The sequence below is a fragment of the Hyaena hyaena genome, unplaced genomic scaffold (genome assembly GCF_003009895.1).
Source record: "Hyaena hyaena isolate Hyena2069 unplaced genomic scaffold, ASM300989v1 scaffold_179, whole genome shotgun sequence".
Lineage (NCBI taxonomy): Eukaryota > Metazoa > Chordata > Mammalia > Carnivora > Hyaenidae > Hyaena > Hyaena hyaena.
This window is the reverse complement of record NW_024080812.1, coordinates 755,762-779,380: the sequence shown is the minus strand read 5'-3', so window position 1 is coordinate 779,380 and position 23,619 is coordinate 755,762. Positions and strand designations below refer to the sequence as shown.

The 23,619-nt window shown below is 43.9% G+C and overlaps 1 protein-coding gene across 3 annotated transcripts in view; it reads right to left on the bottom strand.

Moving 5' to 3' along the window:
- Positions 1 to 2,623: 2,623 nt before the first annotated feature.
- Positions 2,624 to 23,619, bottom strand: part of DCAF5 (DDB1 and CUL4 associated factor 5) — a 103,276-nt gene continuing 82,280 nt past the window's right edge. For all 3 annotated transcript variants that reach the window (XM_039240697.1, XM_039240698.1, XM_039240699.1), the window contains exons 8-9: positions 11,118 to 11,245; positions 2,624 to 4,687 (exon numbers count right to left, since the gene is read on the bottom strand). In XM_039240697.1, the coding sequence (XP_039096628.1) occupies positions 2,918 to 4,687; positions 11,118 to 11,245 (1,898 nt within the window). In that variant the 3' untranslated portion in view covers positions 2,624 to 2,917. The remainder of the gene's footprint in view (positions 4,688 to 11,117; positions 11,246 to 23,619) is intronic.

Genomic DNA, 23,619 nt, shown 5'->3' with positions numbered 1-23,619 from the left:
GAAGGATCAGGGGTGTCTAAGCAACCAAGTCTTCCCTGGAAGAGAAGAGGAAGCCGTGAGAAGTGAGTAATAGGTTTATTTGCATATACACAAGAGAGGAGCTAGCGCTGCTGGGAGTCACAAGAGGAGGGGCTTGGGAGGAGGTGAGGCTTCAGCAGAGGAAGGCACCTTGACAAACAAGGATTCCTGGCCTAGTAAATCAAGCACAGTTGCAGCCTTCTTTTGCCCCAAGCCAACTACTCATTTAACTCATTTACTGCTGTCCTAGAGACACAGGAATTACTTATAAAACCAGGTGGAAAATAAAGTGGGAATAAACGGTTTTACCTCTCTGGACCAGCCACTTAAAAAATTTATGTACAGGATGCAGAAAAAACAACAACAACAACAAGAGGCACTTTCAAATAGCTCTTAATCTAATCAGTGCCATCTGTCCTGCTAGTAAAAATACCATCATGGAAGACTTTGGGGATCAAATGTGCCTCCAAAGTTGAGGCCTCAGTTCACAAAGAATTTGGCAAAGGGGCTCTGGAAGTGGTTCCTGCCACGTTTCCAGGCCCACGATCCGAAGACATGAGATTTCTGTAAATGAGAGTGTAGTGGCTACGGGAATAAGCATTTCTCAGCCTGTTCCAGTGAGTATCCTGTGGGCTTACCTCTTGGCAAGTGGAATCTGGGGTGCTAGGCAGACAGAGTCTCTCCCAAGGATAGAAGGCATCCTTGCTAAAAACCATCTCTCGTGAACACTAAAATTGATCCAGAATGAATTTTGACTTCTCTTTGGAGAACCCAAATGAGATTAAGGCTTTTAACATGAAAAGACCAGTTCTGCATTTAGAAATAAGAACCATCAAGTGGCTATTTCCCAACGGGGGCTTAACTTCTTTTCCTCTAGGAAAAGTGGATTGTCCTAAGAGAAATCGGAAGAGGCTAGCTACTGATACAATAAAACAAAAAGACTAGGGAGGCTGACTAAGAAGGGGAAGAGAAACACACACTGAGTGATGATATCTTTTTTTTTTTTGTATATAAAGGATTAAAAAATTCCAATTTAATAAATTTTGGAAAAGCAAATGTAAAATGACTTGGGCTTATAAAAACCAGAATTTACAATTATCTGTGAATAGTCAAAGACAAATCATAGAACCATTTTGATTACAAATCCAAAGTAATTCTAATAGTTACAGAATCACTTCCCCCCTCCCCCCCCCCCGTGAGATTACAGTTGTTAGATTGTAAGCACCCCCACTGCTACTCACACTCCTTCATCTCCTCCTCCTAAGACAGTGTTTTCATACCCAAGTCACATCACACACACCAGGCATGTCTTTCCTTCCACAAAGCTTAGCCAGATGATGTCTCCTTTTGGCTTAGATCAACAACCTTCCTTTTATAAATCATCCCTCTTCCCCTAGTGCCTAAATTCATCCCAGTCTCCATCCTCCACAAGGTCCCAGTCCCAGTAGGACGGGCCCCTTCTAAAAGGAGCGCTGGATAAGTCACAAACTCAGTCCTCTCTATGCCAATGCTGGCTGTGCCCCAAGCGGTTTCTCACATTGGCACCCCTTTCAAGTTAGTGTGCTTTCTTTCACTCTCCTCCTCATTTCTTGCCACTCTTCTGCCTTTTCATGACATCTGTGCTGACGGGGTATCTGGTCATTCCCAGGTCTTCCTGCCTTGTGCAGCTATAACCAAGTGACTGTAAGGACTACTGTGATGCTGAAGATTTCTCGGCCTTTCCCCCACTTGGTGATATGAAGTCTCTTCCGGGAGCCAGGAGCCTTAAACCAGAGACTCGTCTCTGCCTCCCTAACACACCACCTCATCAGGAAGCTGTGGTTTAGAGATGCCTATTGCTCTCTGAGTTCTAGTCAGAACACCACAGCCTCTGCTAATTGCTAGCCCAGAGGAAGATGCCACTTTCCTTCAGTTCTGACCAATCATTTTGGGTTGAATTAAAAGAATATAGCACCACACCCTGCTCTTCACTACACTTCATTAACATACCTACGACATTGGCTTAAATAGTCTGAGCACCAAGCTCTAGAGAGTTGTCTTCCCTCCCACCTCCTGTCATCACAGGGGGCCAAGGAAGAGCCCAATGGCCTCTAGAGCTCCTCTAGGAAGGAGCACCTACCTGGTTACAGCCGCCCCCCACAACCAGGTCTATGTTCCGGCCTCCCAGAGTGTGGCGCAGCACGGCTCAACCTGCTGAGGGTGAAATCGATCAGGGGGCTACGTTCTCTGGGATCTGATCTCCAGTGCTAACCTCTTATCAGCATTAAAAACGTTTTTAGTATGTCCATTTAAATGCTCAATGAAGAAGTGCTACTGAGACAAAACATGGAAGGTTTCCTTCACAAAGGAACCATGTTTTCCTTCCAGCGTGGAAGGCCTGTTTCCACCCTCCCCGTCATTCTTCAGCATAAACCCACAACTCACTGCCAGGGCAGCCGGATTCAGCAGGCACTCACCATTAAGACCAGAACACCGACAGCATGTAAACAAGGTGAGACGGCAAAAGATACAGATCCATAGATCCTTCCTGATGGAGAACCAAAAAAAAAGCCTCTGAGACAATGAGCTCACACGTGCCGGTGAACACACACAAGAACAAGTCAAATGTCTCAACAAGGATTTACTTTAACAAAACGCACAGGTACGCGATGCTCAAGTCTTACTAGAAAGGAGTCACTTGGACATTTTCCCCCTCTCCTTACGTAGCACAAGCCAGTGGCCAACTAAACATTCAGACCCATTATTGAATAGAAGGGAGCAGCATCAGACACAAAATTTCAGGCCCTGGTTTTATGTGCCTTTAATACTTTTTTTCCTTTCCTCTGTGTTCACTAAACAGGATTAAAAATTTTCTTTGTAAAGCTACTTTTCATAGCTTTTTGTTTTCCCTTTGTATTTATCATGTTTTTAATTTCTTCTCTGAGGAAGAATTCTCTGAATCTGTATCTTCCAATTCGACTCGGTGCCTTTTGAGGCCACTAGGGCCATGAACAGCCCTGCTGCTGTCTGTGTCTGGGGGGTCAGTGAGGTCCTCTCTCGTTCCAGCACTGGGGGTCTCACAGGCCATTTCAGACCCACAACAATCTTTGTGTAGGAGTGTCCCTGTCAGGGACAGGTTATCGTGGTCAGTGTCCGAATGTCCTGGGGAAGAGCAGGTCACTGCCTCCAGCTCCCCGAAGTTCTGCCCATTGTTGTGGGGATGAGGGGGGCGGGGGTGTAAGCGTCCATTGTTGTGGTTGGCACAGATGGTTTCGAGGCTCCTCTCCTCACTGTCATCAGACTGGGTCCTGGGACAGCTGCCAGACCCACTGCTGAGAGTGGAGCCAGATGCCTTGGGGACAGGAGGAGAGGGCGGCTCCTCAGCCCGGCTGCTTAGGGCCTTGCTCAGGGCCTTTCCATTGAGCTTCTTGGTTTCGAAAGCATGTTCTACAGAGCTACCATTGTTAGTGTCCTGTGAGGGGTCCTCTGGCGCCTCTGCCCAAGGGTGGCTGCTGTGCTCATGGCCTGGGCCATTGCTGGGATTTCTCGCAGAAGTCCCTTCTTTAAAAGCGTCCTTGCTGCGACCTTCAGGGGGCAGGTCCTGGTTCCTCTGGGCTATGGTCATGTTTAGACAGGCTTCCTTACTGGAAGAAGGGGCTGGGCTGTCCTTGTGGCTGGTTCCAGCTCTCCCTTCGTCTGCCTCCCCAGCCACGAGGGAGCTCTCTCCGTCTTTGTTATTTGAGTAGGAGATATAGGAGTAGCGGAGCCACTTGTAAGCTTTATAAATTTTTCGCTCAACTGACTCTATGTCAGAGGTTGGCGAGGCCCGGCTCGGCTGAATCTCCAGGGTGGATGTGCCCCGCTCAGGGGAGGACGTCGGGGAGGAGGAGAGGTCATCCACTTTGATCTGGGGGTAATCATAGTTGTCTTCGCCAATGTAGGTGTTGGCGGGCTTGCTGGCAGGAGCAGGCCTCTCTTCCCGGGGTGGCTTCTGTCGGCGCCGCATGGCATTCCGCTGCCGCGTGGAGGCTCGGCGCTCGTTCAGCTCCTCCTCGTCCTCAGAGCTGCTGGAGCTGCTGGAGCTGCTAGACTCGTCCTCGGGGCTGGGGGACCGTGGCCGGGGGAAGAGATCTGTGTCCAGTTCAACCTCGCAGGCGTTCTCTTCCGAGTCAGACTCGTTGGAGAGGGCCAGGAGGCGTTTGTCCTGGTAGCGCCGCAGGGCAGACAGGCGCTGCTGGCGAGAAGCTGCATCCTCGCATGTGGGCGGCAGTGGAGGTGACGCCACGGCGTTGGTGGTGGTGACCCTCAGGGGCCCCAGATGGAAGGCGCTGTCGGCATTCTCGTCCACTGTGGGTGGAGGGGAGCGGGGCAGCGAGGCCGAGGACTCTGAGTCAGTGTAGCCCGAGCGCTCGCTGACCCCCGCATGCAGCTGGAGGATAGTGCTCTCACTGAGGTCGCTGTCGGAGTCAGAGCTCCAGCCCTCAATCTCACGGCGCACCAAGGAGTCAAAGAAGGCCATCATCCGGGGGTCTTCCTGCACAGACTGGTTGGCATAGTCATGTGACAGGCCACTCCCACTGTTCAGCACAAGGCTGATGTACTCCTCGTGGGTGTAGAGGCAGCGGGAATCATCCTCAATCCGACCGTCGAGGTCTCCTGTACACCCTGGCTGCTTGTATGGGCTCCAGATCTGCACAGAAGGCAAAAACAAAACCAAGGAGGCCTGATTGTCAAGTACTCTAAAGCTGGCAGTGATAAAGAACACTGAGGCAGAGTTCCTCCAGACCCTCCCCTGTCATTTAGCCAGGACTTGCTAACCAGCTTTAAAAATGTATTCTTTATCGGACTGGATTCTGTGGGCCATGCACGAAAGCCGAGGCTTCTAGAGTCAGATGCTGGAAAAAGCATTGTCTAGGACACAGCATCAGCCTCGTGTCAGGAAACCGAAGTCCTGTCTCTAGGCCCAGCATAGTCACACATCACACCCCTACAGCGACTCCTCTCCTTTAGCTTCCTCGGCTGGCAGCTTGGAAATTACAGTAACCCCCTTCATAATCTTGAAGGATAGGGGATGACTTGAAGACTGGCCAAAGTGTTCAAAACTCTCAGAAGACTGAAGCTGCGCACAGAGAGGTACCACTTTTCCACAGTGAAAACAGACCCAGCAGCGAGTCCTCTGTGGTAGTTAGTATTTCAGCCTATAACTCCACTTCTCCCCAACTGCAACATTTCTATTTTTAACTAATGGGAATTGCTTATGGAACTTGATAAGAATAGCCAACTGCCTACACTGCAGTTCCCTCTTGGACATGTAGGCATCAGTTACCCAGGAAACTGGGTTCTCTTAACCAGGTTGCTGCTGGCCTGCTCCCCAACTCTTCTGTTAGCTACAGGAATAGGTAGGACACACACCCCAAATCCGCGGCCCCATCCCTTAACACTCCTCCACTCTGTCACCAGAGATACGGGCTGACAGCCAAAGGAACTAGGCAGAGCTAGGTAGGACTCAAACTCAGGTCGGCCTGACTGCGGAGGCCCAACTTTACAAGTGGAATAAGTTATGCAAAAATCCAGTTCAAGGTAATTAAGCTGTCACTGCAAATGAGAACACATAGCTTCACCTGACTGCCAGACTGGTCCATGGAGCCGTGCACAGAAGCTCAGTTACATCAGCCGGTAGCCATGGCAACTCAGATGAAATTCCAGGCGATTTTCTTGCCTGACAGGCTGGTGTCTATCTTTAGGCTCCCAACCCAGAAAACAGGGCTCTTCATTCTCTAACCTGGATCAAGACAATGCCTTTGCTTCCCCAAAGCTATCCAAGGACAAATTCACCTCCTTATGAGCACTTTCCTGAGGCCCAACCCTTCCCATGCTTTACTTGCAACTTCTGGGAGGTAGCATCTCTTTGAAGGATTCCCCAGTTGAAAAGGGGCTGGAAAAACCTAGATTAGCTCTTTTTACCAATTCCTAATTTAGACTTATTCCTCTTTTGACTTTGTTCCCTGCCCACAACTCCTCAGGTGTTCTCTCATCTCCATCGTCATGATCTGACCCAGGGGAGGTTTAAGGCAGCAGTTCTCACACTCCAGAGAGCACAAGAGTCACCTGAAGAATCGTAACAGTGTTGACCCCTGAGCCCTGCCCTTAGAGATTCTGATTCACTAAGTCACCAGTAGGTACCGGGGCTCTGCATTTTTAACAAGGGGGACACCAACATTTAAGAAACAGCAGAATACAGTAGAAAGTAACTAGTGGAGGGGGGGGCACCTAGGTGGCTCAGTCTGTGAAGCATCTGACTCTTGATCTTGGCTCGGGTCATGATCTCATGGTTCATGAGTCTGAGTCCCACATCGGGCTCTGTTGCTGACAGGGTGGAGCCTACTCAGGATTCTCTCTCTCCCTCCCTCTCTGCTTCACGCCCACTCTCCCTCTCAAACACAGACATAGAAAAAAATATTTACTTTTGAGAGAGTACAAGTTGAGGAGGGGCAGGGGGAGGGAGACAGAGGATTCAAAGCAGGCTCCAGGCTGACAGCAGTGAGCCTGAAGTGGGGCTCAAACTCACGAACTGTGAGATTATGACTTGAGCTGAAGTCAGAAGCTCAACCGACTGAGCCATGCAGGCACGCTCTCCCCCACAAAAAAAAAAAAAAAAAAACCTTAAAAAAAAAGTAGCAGAAAATAAAGGATTTGTCTGAAGAGATTCTCAAATTCTTTGTAAGACCCAAAGTTTGGGAAACATTCAGACGTGGCCTTCAACAACAGGCTCAAGCTACGAATGACTATCTCTGCAGAACAATGTCCAGGGAAAAGTTTGGTGGCTTAGAAAGGAAACTGGAGGGGTCCCAAAGGCCAAGCCCTTACACGTGCTTCACAGAAACACAGAATTTGTTAATAGAAGGACTAAATATTAAATGTGGGGTTCTAGTCCAACTATCCAATAAACCAGCTTCTAGGTTCTAATCTATTACCCAGCCCATTTCTTCCTTCAGGAATGAAAATCATTAACACTGAAAGTCAGCTTTTATTTGGGCTCTGGAATGTATTAGAATGAGGTAGACTTTCATTCCTGAAGCTTGGAGTAATGGAACAAAACATTGGATCAGGAGACAGGAGACATGAGTGTGGGTTCCTACTCAACTCCTAGTTGGCTGGTTGACTTTGGATAGAGCTCAGCCCCCTGACCTACACAGTGAATTAGATGGGTCTTATCTAATCCTAGGATTCAGAGCAAAACAAAACCCTCATGCCAGACAGCCAGTGTTCAGTCCTCAAGGGACTTGTAGCACAGAGCTGCTGGGGCCGGCAGAACAGGTAGGAGCCCTGGCTCCACGGCTTCACATGGTCCTGGGCAAGTGGCTTCACTTTGAAAGCCTCTTGTTTCATCTGTAGAAATGAGAATGATGAAGTGACGTAACCTATACCAAAGCACAACAAAGCGTGGCGTGCTCTCTTTCACCGGGCAGGTGGATGCCTTGCCTAGAAAGTCTTAGGCGCATCCTCAAAGAGACTCTGGAACATCAGAAGGACTGACCGTCATTATTATCTCAGTCCTCATCCTTAAAATGTCAGTTTGGAATATTTGTGCAAGTGCTTATTTCTTTACACTGAAAGTCAACAACCCAGAAGTAAAGCAACAAAAACACAACTTCCTGTTGCTGATATGTTAAATATGGCTGGTTAGCCATGCCTCCTCTTGGGGCAAGGTTCATGAGAAAAGGAGGGATGAGCAGGCTTCTCTCCAAGCCCAGTGAAAAGTTTAGCTCATGATTCATGAGTTCGAGCCCCACGTCAGGCTCTGTGCTGACAATGTGGAGCCAACTTGGGATTCTCTCTCCCTCTCTCTCTGCCCCTCCCCTCTCCATTCTCTCTCTCAAAATAAAACCTAAAAAAACACAAAAAAAAAAAACTAAAAAAAAAAAAAGGCTGCTGAAGGAAAAGATGCAGTTCAATTCTCAAACATCATCAAAATGGAAAGCAATTAAGTAGCAAATGTTCTGATCTACACAGGTGACCATGACAGGCTGGATGCAGCAGCTCTAAGCCTTCTTCTCTTCGTGCAATTCAACTAAATTAAGAACTCTGTCAGGCGTGCCCGGGTGGCTCAGTTGCTTAAGCGTCCGACTTCGGCTCAGATCATGATTTCGTGGTTCATGGGTTCAAGCCCCGTGTCAGGCTCTGTGCTGACAGCTCAGAGCCTGGAGCTTGCTTCCGATTCTGTGTCTCCCTCTCCCCTGCTTGTGCTCTCTTTCTCTCTTAAAAATAAATAATAAACATTTAAAAAAAAAAAAAAAGGAAGAAATCTGTCCATCTACCATGAAAATCTACACAGATAGAGACCTAAATTGCATTTCAAGAGTTCTCCACACTCTCTAATCTGGCGTCCAAGACCTTCTGGGCCTACCTCTTGCTCACCTTCCTGCCTTATATCTTAGATCTCCCTTCTTGTGCTCTTCATTTTGGCCAAACTTAATCATTTTCTGAACAGGTCCTACACTTCACTGCTTCTGAGCATTATTTCTCAGTATAATGCCTGGAACACAGTAGGTGATCAATAAATATTTATGGATTCAATGAAATTATTAACTACCCATTCCTTCCACTTAGAATGTTCCTGGTATCTCATTCTTCCCCTTCCATCTACACTCTTTATTCTTCAAAGTCTAGTTCAAATATTACCTGCCTGAGATTACCAGACAGGAAAAATCTCCCCTTCCCCCAGAGCATTTTGTTTATATCTCTTATGTAGCCATTGCATTTTTTATTATCTTTATTTCTTCTCTCTCCTACTGGGTCATCAATTCCTGTGGGAACTGCACTACCTCTTTTTGCCTTCATGTTCTGCATAGGCCCTAGCACAAATGGCATTACACAGGTATATCATAAATATCATACATATCATGGATGAATAAATGAATACTAGACTTTGAGGGGGAAACATGTCAGCATTTGCCCTATCTTTCCCCTCCATGTTTAAATACAAAACAAACCCCCTCATTTGCTCAGTGTGGACATTCAGGGGGCTAGAACCTGTTGTGGGTGAGAAGCAGCTGGCCCTGACAACAGGGATTCTACTCTGGGTTAGAAAGGCAGCAGTAAAAGACAAGGGAGAAGGTGAAATGAAGTAGATAGAAAAAAGATCTCAGGCTGTTAAAACATTATACTCTTTGAGCCATTGGTCCTTTCAAAAATAGCAAGCAGGAAAGTGACACTTATTAAAATAGTCAGAAATTGTCAGGCACAGGTAATTTACAAGGTACTCCTGGATGACAAGTCACTGTTAGCATCCTTACTTGACAGATGGGAAACAGACTCAAAGAACTGTTCAAGGGCACCAGTTGTATTGACTTAAGGTTTCAAATGGCTAAACAGGCCTCCTGGTGGGGCAGCATTCAGAGCCCATGGGAACCTGGAAGCAGTGAGTTCCATAGTTAAGTCTGGATAACCTCCCAGAGAAAACATTTTCTTCTCTTTCTCCTCTGAGAACTTGGCTAGTTTCCAAACTATGACCTTTAGGGTAAGGCCTCCGGTTGACTAAACAATAATTGGGGAGACTAAGTACAGAGGCATCTCAGAGCCCACAGCCAAACGGGAATCTCTCTTCTAAAGGAGATGTCCAAGCTGAGCTCTGAGAAAGAGAATGACGTCACCAGGCCGAGAGGGGACAGGCTACTGTGCCAACCCATTAGTCATAGGCTAAAGGAGAAAGAAGAGAAAGCAATTCAAGGGGCCAGGGCCAACTCCACAACTGCCCAGTGAAGGACTCCTGAGATGAGCACCTCCCGCAGGGGCCTCTGGCTGCGCGCTGCCTTCACACCAGCATGGGAGTGTGACAGGGCACTGGGAAGAACAAGAAACAGGAAAGAAACTATCCTCACTTTACCGCTATTCAGCTGTGTAATTAACCTCAGATGGGTAGTTTATAATTTAAAGCTCATCATTTATAAAAAGAATAAGTCAGTAAAAATGATCCAGAAGTCCTGCTCCAGGTCTGTGGGAAAACGTTTGCAATCATGGAAGTCAGCCCTGACACACAGGACCAACAAAACTTAAATAAGGGAAGTTGGATTGAGGGCAAATAGAAATACTGACCCATAATCCAACATTACATTTCTGACACTTTCCTTGCTCAGAGAAGACAACTTGGTTTAACTCTGAACAGTTAAAGAAAAAGAAAAAGGAAAGGAAAGGGAGAAAGAGAGGGAGGGAGGGAGGGAGGAAAGAAGAAAGGAAAGAAGGAGGAAAGGAAGAAAGAAAATGAAAACTGGTTTTCAATGTCATTTTAGGATAAAAAATTAGGAGTTTTATCTTTTAGGGGGATTAACATCTATCCTTACTTAAAAAATCAAGTTATCACTGAGTCTTCAAGAATTCATCCTTTGCCCCAAACCTTCATTTTCTCAGATGTGGAAAAGGGTTACGAGCCACTGGAATGTGAGTGATGTTCTTCTGTGGACACAGGCCAGGCTTGGTCTCTTGGTTGCAGGTTCTGAATACATTCCTTGCCAGGTTCAGTTCATTCAGTCGATGTGCAATTAATGCAAATGTTTAGCCTCAATCACAACCACATGCAGTGGTTTTTGACATGTTCTGAGGCAAATTAGCTACAGTTCTGGCAGTCACTTAGTTATGTCTGTGCCATATTATCGCCGCAATTAATGCATAGTGCACCCGGGTAACTGAGGGGATGGTGGCTTCCAGATGAGGTTTGGAAAGCAGAACTCCTCAGACTCCAGATCAAAGGCTATTAGTAACATAGTGGCATACAAACAGCATCTAGTTTCAAAGCCTGGTGACTATTTTTAAAAGAGGTCCTGAAAGGTGGGTTTTAAACGACTCTTTTTAATATCAATTTATCAATATTTTATAGCATGTGAAAATAATTGAGAAGTTTTAAAAGTAATCTCTGTGTTCAATGTGGGGCTTGAACTCACAATCCCAAGATCAAAAGTCGCAAGCTCTACTGACTGAGCCAGCCAGGTGCCCCCAAATAATTGAGAATTTTGATGGACCTTTAGCAGGTTTAGGTATGAGGTCCTATACCTATTGTTCTAGTTTCTTCCAATTATGAATTGTAATAATTTGTCTAAAACGGTTAGAAGGGGAAGGCACCTCACCTTGATAATCTTTTCTACACCAGAAGAGCAGATCATGTAGGTGTGAGGGTTAAATCGGACCTGGTTAACAATAGACCGATGCCCTTTCAGCACCATGAAGGCTCCGTTGACCACCCTACCAATGCCACCTGGGAAGACAGAAGGAAACAAAAATCAAATGATGAAATGGAGCAAAGTAAAGAGGTTCCAGTATTGGCAGACAAGCAGTTCTGAACCGGAGCCAAGATTTTTTATTAACTATGCCACCAGCAGAATGCTTAATCTTACAGATAAAGTTGCTATGGAACGAGGGAAGATGAAATATTCTCTCAGCATATGTGCTCTTACCAAGAGCCTTTATTTAGCCTGTAAGCATTGCCCACGCCCACCCCCTGCAATCCCATTGTCAATGAAGCCACAGCCACTTAAAACATTTCTCAAGTTTTTGATCCCCAAGATAGAACCCAAGTGTTACCTTAGAAAAGGCCAGTCATGAGCAAAATGAGACTGAACTACTTGGGAACAGTTAGGCAGCTGAGCCAGGGACATGCAGATCCAAAAGCATATAATTACTTAAATGCACAGAAAAATCTCGCATCCATTTGCCCTCAATTTCTATGATGAAGGTAGCAAACAAAACAAACATACAAAGACCACAGGGAAAATAATGGAAAAAATCCTTTTATTACCCTGACAATGGGGAGAGCTAGGGAAAAGAAAGGAGGTTTGGGCCACTTCCTTAATAGGGAGAGCCCAAGTACTAAGAATCTGAATTAGAGCAAGTGTCTTAAAAGCATGACTGTATGGATTAAAAATCAAGAGGCCACGAATAAGAAGCTATATTTTAAGGACCATCCTGTAGGCTTCTTCTTCAATGACTGAGAAAAGCGCCAGAGGCCTGGAACTTATGATAACACAGATGAAGATGTCATCATTTAAACACTTGAATAATCTCACAGGTTTGACTTCACTGGTAAGGGCATCACACACAGAACATATACACTCATGTTCTGAACAAGGTTGCTTCTGAGCAACCATCAACAGCTCAGCATGTGTCAGACCAACCTGTGTCCCTGGCCAGCTGGCAAAATGTGATGCAGTCAGACACCATTTATCTAAGCAATGAATACCATCGCAGCCTCTACCAGGAGCTTGGCACTACTAGGGCACGAAGTATCAGCAGGCAGTCTCGGCTTCACATACCTCCACCCCCCTCCCAACTCCACCTTGTTTAAACATTCATTCCAGATATTTCTCATCTAGGTGTCCTAGAGCGACAATGACTAGGAACAACAAACATCCCTTCTCCAGAAATAATCCAGTTGTGGAGAAAGTGTCTTCTTCTGCTTTTGGCCTCCTGACACAACTTTTGACTCATTGAAGATACCCCTCATTATTGCCATGTACATACACATCTTTTTTTATGACAGCAAGAGTTTTCACACTATACTGATCTGCTCCTCGGTAGTGCCAACTTAACTAGCACTGGATACTTCCTCTACTTGGCCAGTGACAAAAACGTCCCTTGCCTAATTTTTCCACCATAGTTGACAGTATTAATATTTGAATTCTCCAAGATGGAGAATACACTTAAAGCTATCCATCTCTCAACCCAACATCGGCTTTGCTAATAAACCATAAAGGAGAGTGACTAGACGATAGAAACAGACATGTTTTCACGGATCAGAAAGGTTATGCACCAAAGTAGGCTGCCATGATGGGAACCCTTGGGCAGCCCAAGTATACTGGATTCCCAGAGTGGAATGGGAGGAGGGAAAGGTAACTTGAGCCTAATCAAAATAAAAATCAACTTGAGAGAATTAAGGACAAGAGATCCATGGGAATCTAAAACCATGGTCTCAATATAGGGATCTTACCAGCCTCCAAGGATTTCCCTTGTTTTTTTGTTTTGTTTTGTTTTTTAATATAAGGTTGATTCAAAAAGCAGCATTCCCATTCATGGTTCTCTTCTGAATTCCACATTTCCAACATCCTATTCCTACCCATACTTGTGCTGAGGTAGTCAGTTAGCAAAGAAGCTTTGGATTAAACCTAGTACCGATCTCTTATTTAATCCTACTGCCTCCAAGAAAAGTAGTTTAAGTGACTCAGAGAATGTGAATGATTTCATCCCAAGTCCTACAGCTAGTAAATGGCAGAGTCAGGATATGAACCAGAGCCTGTTTGGCTATAATACTCAATATCCTTTCCACTGTAACAGTGGCGTTTAAGAGATGAAAGGGTTTGAATAGAGATGGAGTCTGAAGCTCATAAAAGATTTCTAAATCTTTCTGGCAGTTATCATATGGGTTGGTTTTCTTTTTAAGCTGTCAATTTAAAAAAGGGGAAGGGGCAGACTCTATCCAATGGTATCCGGAGTGCAAGCTCCATAGTATCACCATAGGACATTTCATCACACTGCCAACACTGAACAGTTCACGAGAGCAGGACTGGCTCTCTTGCGTACCTAGCACTGGGGGTGCGATGCCTGAACCAAAAAGTATATGCTTAGTAAGCACTTGAATGGACAGTGTTTCAGGAGAGGGGATTTCTAGAATACTACCAAAGGAGGACAGATAGAGGGTCTCATGTCTTAAAGAATCAACTACTGATTTTTATCTGTTAAATGCTATTTGGAATACAATTACAATAACTTTTGGACCTGAGGAATAAGTGAAGGGGTATCAACTTCTGTAAACTGAGACCATGGAAAACTTTCTATTATTCTTCCATGATATGTGACCTCATCTGATTTCTCTTCTTGGCAGCAACTTGTTAAAGTTTATTTATTTATTCTGAGAGAAACAGAAAAATCGCAAGTAGGGGAGGAGCAGAGAGAGAGGGAGATAGAGAATCCCAAGTAGGCTCCAAGTTCAGACATGCGGGTCGAATTCACAAAGCTGTTAAGATCATGACCTGAGCTGGAACCAAGAGTCAGATGCTTAACCAACTGAGCCACCCAGGCGCATCAGCAATTTTAATACAGATCTTTTCTCCTTCTCCCACCCAAACTGATACCTAGGAACTCTGACAAAGAGGAAATCCATAGAGCCAAGAGACTGGTAGTAAAAACAGATACAGGAAGAATTATCGCTGCCATTTGTTTAAGGTATTTGAGGCTGTGTACACAGAATCAGAAAAATGAATGGACTTCAGGGAGGTTCTCAACAGCCCCTCTCTTGTTTTCCAGATTTCAAAATGACTGAATATAGCTGCTACTGTATAGTTTAGATACAATGATTTTTAGACAGTAAATTTTTAGCAGTTCTGGAGATTTGTATAAATCAGATTTCTTCATTCTGAAACAGCTAAGGTAACGATGCTATCAGTAAAAACCTGGAATCTCCCCTCTCCATTACCTAGCCGGACTGTGCCCATCAATAGCAGGACCAAGTTGGCAGGATTCAGGCAGGGAATTTTTTTTCCTAAGAACTAAATAATCTACAGAATTTCCCTTGATGATCATTTCTAAAACTGTGGTTATAGGCCTGGTGAGGCTCAACCTCACTCCATGAGCTAAGTCAAGACCTAATCACGAACAATGGGTACCAATGTAAAAGCACATACTGGGAAAAACCACCATACTCAGTTCTGAGCTGTCATTTGTTTATACACTTCTGTACAAACCAAAGATCATTGCGCTGGGCCATCTGCCCTGGCTGGCCCAACCAAATGTGTTGGCATCACTTTGTAGGGTGTTTGTTTTTAAAGTTAAGGCCAAACTTCCTATACCTCCATCTTTCCTTTGGTTCAGAAGGGATGCTGGGGGGAGGGGAGAGGGCAAAGAAGGTTATAAATCCTTTTACCTATTTTATTGCAAGAGTTTAGAAAAGAAAAGGAATGGGCCTTTCATAAGATTCCAGTATCGGTAACTGACTACCTTAGCAGGATCCTAGGAAACACAAGGGACTCAGAGAAAACACCTTATTCAGAACCCTGATAAAGACCTTTCTAAAATGCCAAGGCCAAGTGTCCCTCCAGAGGAGACAAGGGGCTAAGTGTATAGGCCCTCATTCCCCCTTCCTTACCTATGCTCCTACTCCCACAACATTCAGCCAGAGACTTGTTCCCTTAGGACTTTCAAGGGTCAGGACCCCATTCCCATTTCTTGCCAACTTCAGTTACTTCTGTTTGTCAATTTTATTTGGTTCAACAAAATCCTCTAAGAATGACTATGCTTTTAACTCAAAAGGTAAAAGCAACCTGGCCAGGATTTCTTGATGCTTTAGTCTAATAGCAATTTATCAATCATGTTGGGAAGAGGTCTTCAATGGCACTTGGTTGTTATAGAACAGGACACTTAAGTATTTTGTAATGGAATAAATCCCAAATCAACCTGGATAAAATGCCAGTATTAATTTTCCTGTCAGAGTTTTTGGATTTTCCCCCCTTCCATTAATTAATGGGTAGGACAAACACCTTTGTGAGAATGAGAAGGAGAAATGGTGGGTAACACTGAGATTAGGGAAGGTGGAATGTGAAAGTGGTAGTGAAGGACCAGGAATAGGGACCAGATGACTGGAAGGGCTGATGGAAGACAAGAAATTAAGATGGCAGGAGATAAATTTGCATTTCCTAGCAATACAGTAATGACCCCCACAAAGACAGTAAATATCCTTGACCTTCCAAGATTTATGCTGACATATCCAACATAGTAATAACAGGATTAGACATACAAGAAAGATTTAACTAGGATGCCTGGGTGGCTCAGTTGGTTAAGCATCTGACTTTGGCTCAGGTCATGATCTCACCATTTGTGGGTCAGAGCCCTGTGTCAGGCTCTGTGCTGACAGCTCAGAGCCTGGGGGTCTGCTTCAGAATCTGTGTCTCCCTCTTTCTCTGCCCCTTGTCCACTTGTACTGTCTCTCTATCTCTCAAAAGTAAATAAAATGTTTAAAAAAAAAAAAAAAAAAAGGACCTAACAAATGATTAAATTGAAATTAGTGGAGAATATTGTTTGTTTAAAAAAACTTTTTAAAGTTTGTTTATTTATTTATTTATTTAGAGAGAGACGGAGAGGGAGAGGGAGAGGGAGAGGGGGAGAGAGAGAGAGAGAGAGAGAGAGAAAGCACAGGCAGGGGAAGGGCAGAGAGAGGACAGCAAGAATCGGTTAATCGTCTGACTTCAGCTAAGGTAATGATCTCATGGTTTGTGAGTTCAAACCCTGCATGGGGCTCTTTGCTGACAGCTCAGAGCCTGGATCCTGCTTTGGATTCAGTGTCTCCCTCTCTCTCTGCCCCTCTCCCACTCCCGCTGTCTCTATCTCTCTCAAAAATAAACACTTAAAAAAATTTTAAGTTTTAACTTATTATTATTTTTTTCAGCAATCTCTACACCCATCATGAGGCTTGAACTCACAACCTGGAGATCAAGAGTTGCATGCTCTTCTGACTGAACCAGCCAGGTGTCCCAGGAAAACATTGTGGGGTTTTTGTTTGTTTTTAGTTTTTTAAAAGTTTTTATTTATTTTGAGAGAGGCAGAGACAGCACAAGTGGGGAGGGTCAGAGAGAGGGAGAGAGAATCCCAAGCAGGCTCCGCACTGCCAGTGCAGAGCCTGACATGGGGCTCAAACTCATAAAGTGTGAGATGATGACCTGAGCCAAAATCAAGAGTTGGACCCTCAACCGACGGAGCCACCCAGGACTCCTGAGAATATTGTTAAGAGTGGTATAAAAAAAACCCTCAATACTCAGGTAAAATTGACAGAATACCGTAAAGGAAAAGCTTTTAGCATTTCATGTGAGAACCTTATCTGGTGGGCTATGGGCTGGAATATTAAATAAAATCCTGTAGAATGTACTGATAGGGCAAGATGATGAGCAAATACTTAAAGGAGTGGTACTATTTGAGGGGGAGGGGAGAGAAGTTGAAAAACCAGGTAAGTAATCATTCAGATGATATAATGGAAATCAAATCTCTGTAATTACCTAGTCCTTCCCTAAGCAGGAAGACTTGGGATTCGTGATCCTCACTAGAGAATCCAAAGGCTTCATCCAATCCTCATCCTACTTATCTGACCTATCAGCAAGATCCAACACAGGTGCCCCTCCCCTGCTTCACTGCCTTCCTAGGATCACCGGCTCTTGGTTTTCCTGTTACCTCACTGCTCACTCCTTCTTGGCTTCCTTTTTGGCTTCTCTCCCTGCCTTCTTCTTTTTTTTTTTTTTCAATATTTTTTCCCATTTTTAAATATGTTTATTATTTACTTTTGAGAGACAGAGAGAGGGAGGGAGAGAGAGCGAGCAGGGGAGGGTCAGAGAGAGGGGGAGACATAGAATCTGAAGAAGGCTCTAGGCTCTGAGCTGTCAGCACAGACCCTGACGCAGGGCTCAACCTCACAAACTGTGAGATCATGACCTGAGCTGAAGTCCGATGCTTAACCAACTAAGCCACCCAGGCACCCTATCCTCTCCTTGACTTCTTAACACTGGAATGGCTTAGGGCTCTGTCTTTGCTCCCCTTTTCTTGACTAGGTATGCCCACTTGTTTGACAGCTTTAAATACTACCTACATATAACCAAAACTCAAATTTTATCTCTAGTCCAGAACATTCTCTCGAACTCTAGAATTTCATACCTCTATATCCAAAATGTTCAACATCTAACTCTACCTGGATGTTTAAAAGACATCATAAATGCTACCTGCTTCTCCTCTCCCCCAGGCAAATCTATTAGGAAATCCTGACGCATTTACCTTCAAAATACATCTAGACTGTAACCTCTATTCTCTTGGCTCCGACTCCCCACCACCGCTCACCTGTGTCAGGTGAGACGCTACCAGTCCTCCTCACGCCTATCTGTGGCAGCCCCACTCCCACCACCCATCCTCAACAGCCAGAGTGATGCCGTTAAAATAAGCTGGATCGTGTCACTCCTCTGCTCACAATTCTCTAATGGCTACCCCACTTTACCCACAGTGACAGCCTCCAGGGACACCCCCATGCCCCACTTACCTCTGTGACATCAACCCTTACTATTCCGCCTGCCCTCACTCTGCTTCAACACATTGACTTCCTTGTTGTTTCTCAAACCCACCAGGCACGGTCTCACTTCAGAACTTTGCACTGGTTCTACCTAAAACGCTCTCCCCCCAGATTTCTACATGGCTCACTCCCTTACCACCTTGAAGTTTTGCTCAAATGAGATCTTCTCAAAGAGGTCTATACTGAACATCCCATTTAAAAAATTGCATTTCCCTGGTCCCCCCTAATACCACTTCCTATCTCCCTGATTCCACTCTTTTCTTTTTCCATAGCCCTTCTAACTTTTAAAATATAATTTATTGTGCCTATTTCTTTCAAGTTTATTTATTTAAGTAATCTCTACACTCAACATGGGGCTTGAACCCACGATCCCAAGAGTTGCACATTCCTCTGACTGAGCCAGCCAGGTGCCCCTACTGTGTGTACTGTTTATCGTTTGCTTCTCTCGGTAGAGTATAAGCTCCATGGTGGCAGAGGTCTTCTGTTCCTTTGCTGTATAGCCCAACGCTCTAGAACAGGGCCCGCATAGAGCAGGTTGTCAATAAACATTTGCTAAATGAATGAAAAGATATGACTGTGGAATATAAGTATGCTGTACAAAACCTCATCTTCATTAGTGGGCTCCATCACCCAATGTGTGGATTATCCAAGTGTTTCTCCATCTTCCCTTTGTCAGTGTTGGATGTTTCTTTTATGGCAGTTTTACCATAGTAAGAGCAGAGAAATAAAGGGGCTAAATTCCTCCTTACGCTTCACAATTCTCTGAAATGCTAATTCCATGAAAACTTTTCTGATCCCCCAAATCTCTTCAAGCCTCCCTTCATGATCTTTTCTATGGGCTTTGGAACCCACTTTTAAATTAAGTGTGTGCACACATACACCCTTTTCTCATCTTTCTCAGATTGGAAGTTCTTTACAGACAAGAAAGCATTTATTCTTTCAGTCACCCATAGGGCTTTGCATAATGTCTTATGTTCAGATACTCCGTAAGTGAACATATTGAGGTAAATCCCCTCATCATTTTCTCTGGAACAAGCCTGGGGGGGGAGGGCGGGTTAAAGCTATTATTACCAAAATGAGGTTTGGTGGGTACCTGTTGAGGCAATTAATCTATTTATAATTCCTTATGCCACTGGTAGAATTAAGAGGTTACTGCTCTGAGGGGCAAGGGACTACTCCTTTCCTTGCTAGAGCTAAAAGCGTTGTTCAAATAACCTCAGTAATTCCAACACGCCTGAGTGAACACTCCTCGAGTCTCTAAGTTTCAAACAAACCATAAGAAGCACAATCAGGGTGCTGACAATACAGAGAGCAGTGGCTGCCTCCTGGGGAGGCACCTAACCGCGAACGGGTTAAAGAAAGTCCGAGGAGGACAGAGTGCTGTCAGAAAAGCTCCAAGAGCTCCCCAGGCGGCAGGGCTTAACTGCACAAAAGTCACTTACAGTAGTTCCTCTTTCATCGTCTGTACTTCACATACGTTTGAAACCAACTACTTGTGACCAATTAAAAACAGTTGTTCTTCTAGCTACGAGGGAGGAAAAAGTAAATGCCCAGGCCTAACCCACTGAGAGCGAATGCATGTTTAGAACAAGAAGGAGACAAAGAGCCTGCATCACATATGCAGGCCCGTGAAAATGCACGTACAGCCGTTTCCACTCTACCTCCTTGGCCTGCTGGCCGTGAGGGTGGCTCCAGCAACTGGGCAGTGAAACTGCTGTTTTCCCCTCTAGTCAGGGAAAAATCTGTCACAGAACTTTCCCCCTCTTTACTGATGAATCAAGAGCAACCTTCATGCAAGAACAACTCAAAAGGCCATTCCCGAAGGCACCAGGGGAAGACAATGTCTTGGATTCTAAGGAGTTTCTCAGAGAAAAGTTAAAAGGGAGAAAGCTTTCTTCATGAGAAGTATCACTGTAGAGTAGCTATGAATAGCCCTCAACAATATCCCTAAGAAGGTAGACATTATTACTATGGCTGTACTGTTTATACTGCTAATATTCTTCCTTTACAGATGAAGGAATAAGTTTGGCAAGATTAAACAATTTTTCCAAAGCCTAATCTAGAAGACAAATGGATCAGGTGTTTAAACACAGGCCTACCAACTCGATTACATTATGCTTCTTTCCATAAATAGTAAGGTTTTAGCATACAGGCATATCTCAAGGGAAGCAGCTCTATCTGTGAAAACCCCAAAAAGATCTTTCCAACAAGAATTAGGGGAAAGGGAAGGAGAAAGTAATATGAAGATTTTCCAGCGACACCCACCTCCACCACACGTTGCCAAATTCATTTCTTCCATACCTACGTTACCAGGGAGCTAGTATCTTACAATGTCTTACATGTGAAACACGTAAGTTTTCAGGAAGCTCCCAAGACTGTTAAATCATTTCATGGGAGGGGAAGGATTTTTACAGAAGAAACTACCGCTCAGACAACTGCTGTAAAGTAACTCAATCAGCCAGTTAGTGGCAGCACTGGACTTGAATCCAGGTATGATTTTAAGCCTAATGCTTTTTCCAATACACCACACTGGCTCTACACATAACTGCGGATCTGTTTATTTGATCTTCAGAATGACCACATAAAAAAGATGCTCTTCCGACTTACTTCAGAAATGCAAAACATTCTGATGGGCCTTTTTTTTACAACAGCAAAATTCCCAGTTCTATTCCTTTCTCTAATTTTTAGAGAAGTTTTTAGAAAATGAGTTCCTTGGCCTACTGGGAAGCCCTAGGCAAATTGCTTAGCCAATTTCTTAAATCAGTACTATGAATATAATAAGTACATTTCAGCTCTTTGGAGTTTGGAACTGGAGTTCTGCCAGTGATTTTCAGTCTTTCTGAACAGGAGAGTGGAGAAGAAAAAGATGCCTTTGCTTTGGGCTCACACTCAGGACTGCTCTCCACTAGTTCTCTCAGCATTTGGTATGCCCTGCAAAGTATACAGCAGGCATGCATTACGTGCTGATGGCTTGTCTTCTCATTAAGGCATATAATAGCAAGGCAGTTTCCCCATATTATCTTCTGTTCAACTGGCATGGAGGCATGCAGAGACAGTGAGCTCGGCTTCGTCCCATATTTTCTTTAAATCAAAGGGGCCACAGATTAAAGTAGGAGTTTCCCCTCAGACTTTTTGTCATCTAAGCATTCAAAGCTAGAATGCAAAGGTTGCATATAGTCCTCCTATGTTTTGTTTGGCTTACTGAACATTGCTGAATATTTTTAAAGTTATGAATTCATTGCCAACACTTAAATAGAGAGGTTACATATAGAAATAGAGGTGCTAAGTATCCCTGAAGCCAGGTTTAAGAGTAGAGCTGAGGGGCGCCTGGGTGGCTCAGTTGGTTACACGTCCGACTTTGACTCAGGTCATGATCTCATGGTTCGTGGGTTTGAGGCCCACATCAGGCTCTGTGCTGACAGCTAGCTCAGAGCCTGGAGCCTGTTTCAGATTTTGTATCTCCCTCTCTCTCTGACCCTCCCCTGCTCACGCTGTCTCTCTCTCTCTCTCTCTCTCAGAAATAAATAAAACATTAAAAAAAAAAAAAAAAAGAGTAGAGCTCAAAACAGGAGGAGCTGAGAGCCCGTATAAAGAGGCTGTTATACCACTATGCTCCCCTTTGAGCACACATGGCCAGGAAACTGCCCATTCCCCACACAGGCAGAGACCTGGGGGTGGGATTAAACACAAGTCTGTGTACAGATCTGTGAGATCCACAGTTCTATTCCCCTATTTGGCTCTTAGAATCATGGCTCAACTCCCAGGCAAATACTCTCCAGAGACTAGATCGAAGATTCCCATTCAGGGAAAGTTAGCTGATTTCAAGAGCAGAAAGTCAACAGAGAATGTCCAAAATTGAAAATTCAAAGATACCAGGAGTTACAGGAAAAGAAAAGAACTGTTGTGCTTTAAAAAAAAGTAAGTTTTGTAATATTATTTGACTTCAAAATTATGTATCTGTTTATTTTGATAAAAAGTACTTATAAAAATAGTGAAAGTTATGGGGGGGAGGGGTGCTATCTCTGGAGAAGATCTAAAATGGGGCTTGAGAGCTACCTTCAAATGAGTAAAGAGCTATGAAGAGGAAGAAGGGCTATTCTCATTAAGCCAGCACTCAAGAAAATACCAGGAGACAGAGTAAGACTTGAAGAACTTTCTAGTCCCTGGAGTTACCCTGGAGCAGCAAGCACTTTATCATGATGGATATCCTGGCAGAGGTTTTAAGTTATTCCTCAATATAAGTGTGCTTTAATATATGTAAGATATAACTCATGAAAAAATTATTGTGGGGATTGGTACGTGAACAGAAAATTTTATATACCACTGATCTGGCCAAATACTCATGCAGTATTCATGGGATGAATGTTGGAATGTCATGTTTTCATCTTTATTTAGTTGAGAAAATTATATTTCTATTGTGATTTATTTTTGACTCATAATTATTTACTAATTTTTCTTTTTCTTCATTGAGGAATTAAAAAATACAGAAAACAGCACAAAAAGTGAAGTTTTATAAGGTGAACACCCTTATAAATCAACATTCAGATCAAAAAATTGAATTTTTTTCTGGCCATTTTCATGCCCCATGTGCCTCATTCCAATTACAGCCCTTTCCCTCCCCTAAAATCAACTATTATCCTGATTGCTATATTAACCATATCTCTGCATTTTCAATAATTTTATTCATCCAAGTGTGCATTCCTAAAACCTCAGTTTTGTCTGGTTTTTGTTATATTTAATATGCCTTTTTTGTTACTTAAATAATAGGTTTCCTCCTGTCCATCCTTTCTTTTTTCATTCGAATGTATTTATTGGAGAAAACATTTGACCTATCGTTTCTGACAGTCTGGAGTTTGTGGATGGTATCATCACAGTACGGTATAATACGCTCCTCTGTCCGCTGTGCTACCTGCAGATGGAAAGCTGGGTCCTGAGGTTTCATTCAGAGCTGTTTCATTTGGCAAGCCTATTAGTAGTATTGTGTCCTTTTATCAGGAGGCACATAATGTCTAATTGCCTTTCTTTTTATGATGTTGGCACCTGTCAATGCTCACTATTTAGATGCATTAATTCATTGAGGGCTGTAAGCGATCACATTAAAATCCATAATTTCTTTGCAAAAAATGTCTTTATTAAACCTACATTTTTGGTAGACATTTTCCCTGGATATAGAATTCTGGGCTGGAAGGTTTTAATTCTCTAAGCACTTCAGAGATATCATTCTATTATATTCTGATTTCCGTAATCGGGCCATCACTTATTGTTGCTCATTTATAAGTAATTTGTACATTTTCTTAGGCTGCTTTTGTTTTTTTCCTCATTATCTTTTGTTTTCAAAAGTTTGACTTATGATGTGCCTAAGTGTGTTGTATTTATCCTGTTTGTGATTACTGAGTTTCATGAATCTGAGAATTAGTATCTTTCATTTGTTTTGGGAAATTCTTTTAGCTATTACCTCTTCATATATTGTTTCTGCTTCATTTTCTCTCTCTTATCCTTCTGAAACTTCAATTTCATATATGCTAGATTGTCTGTGTTCT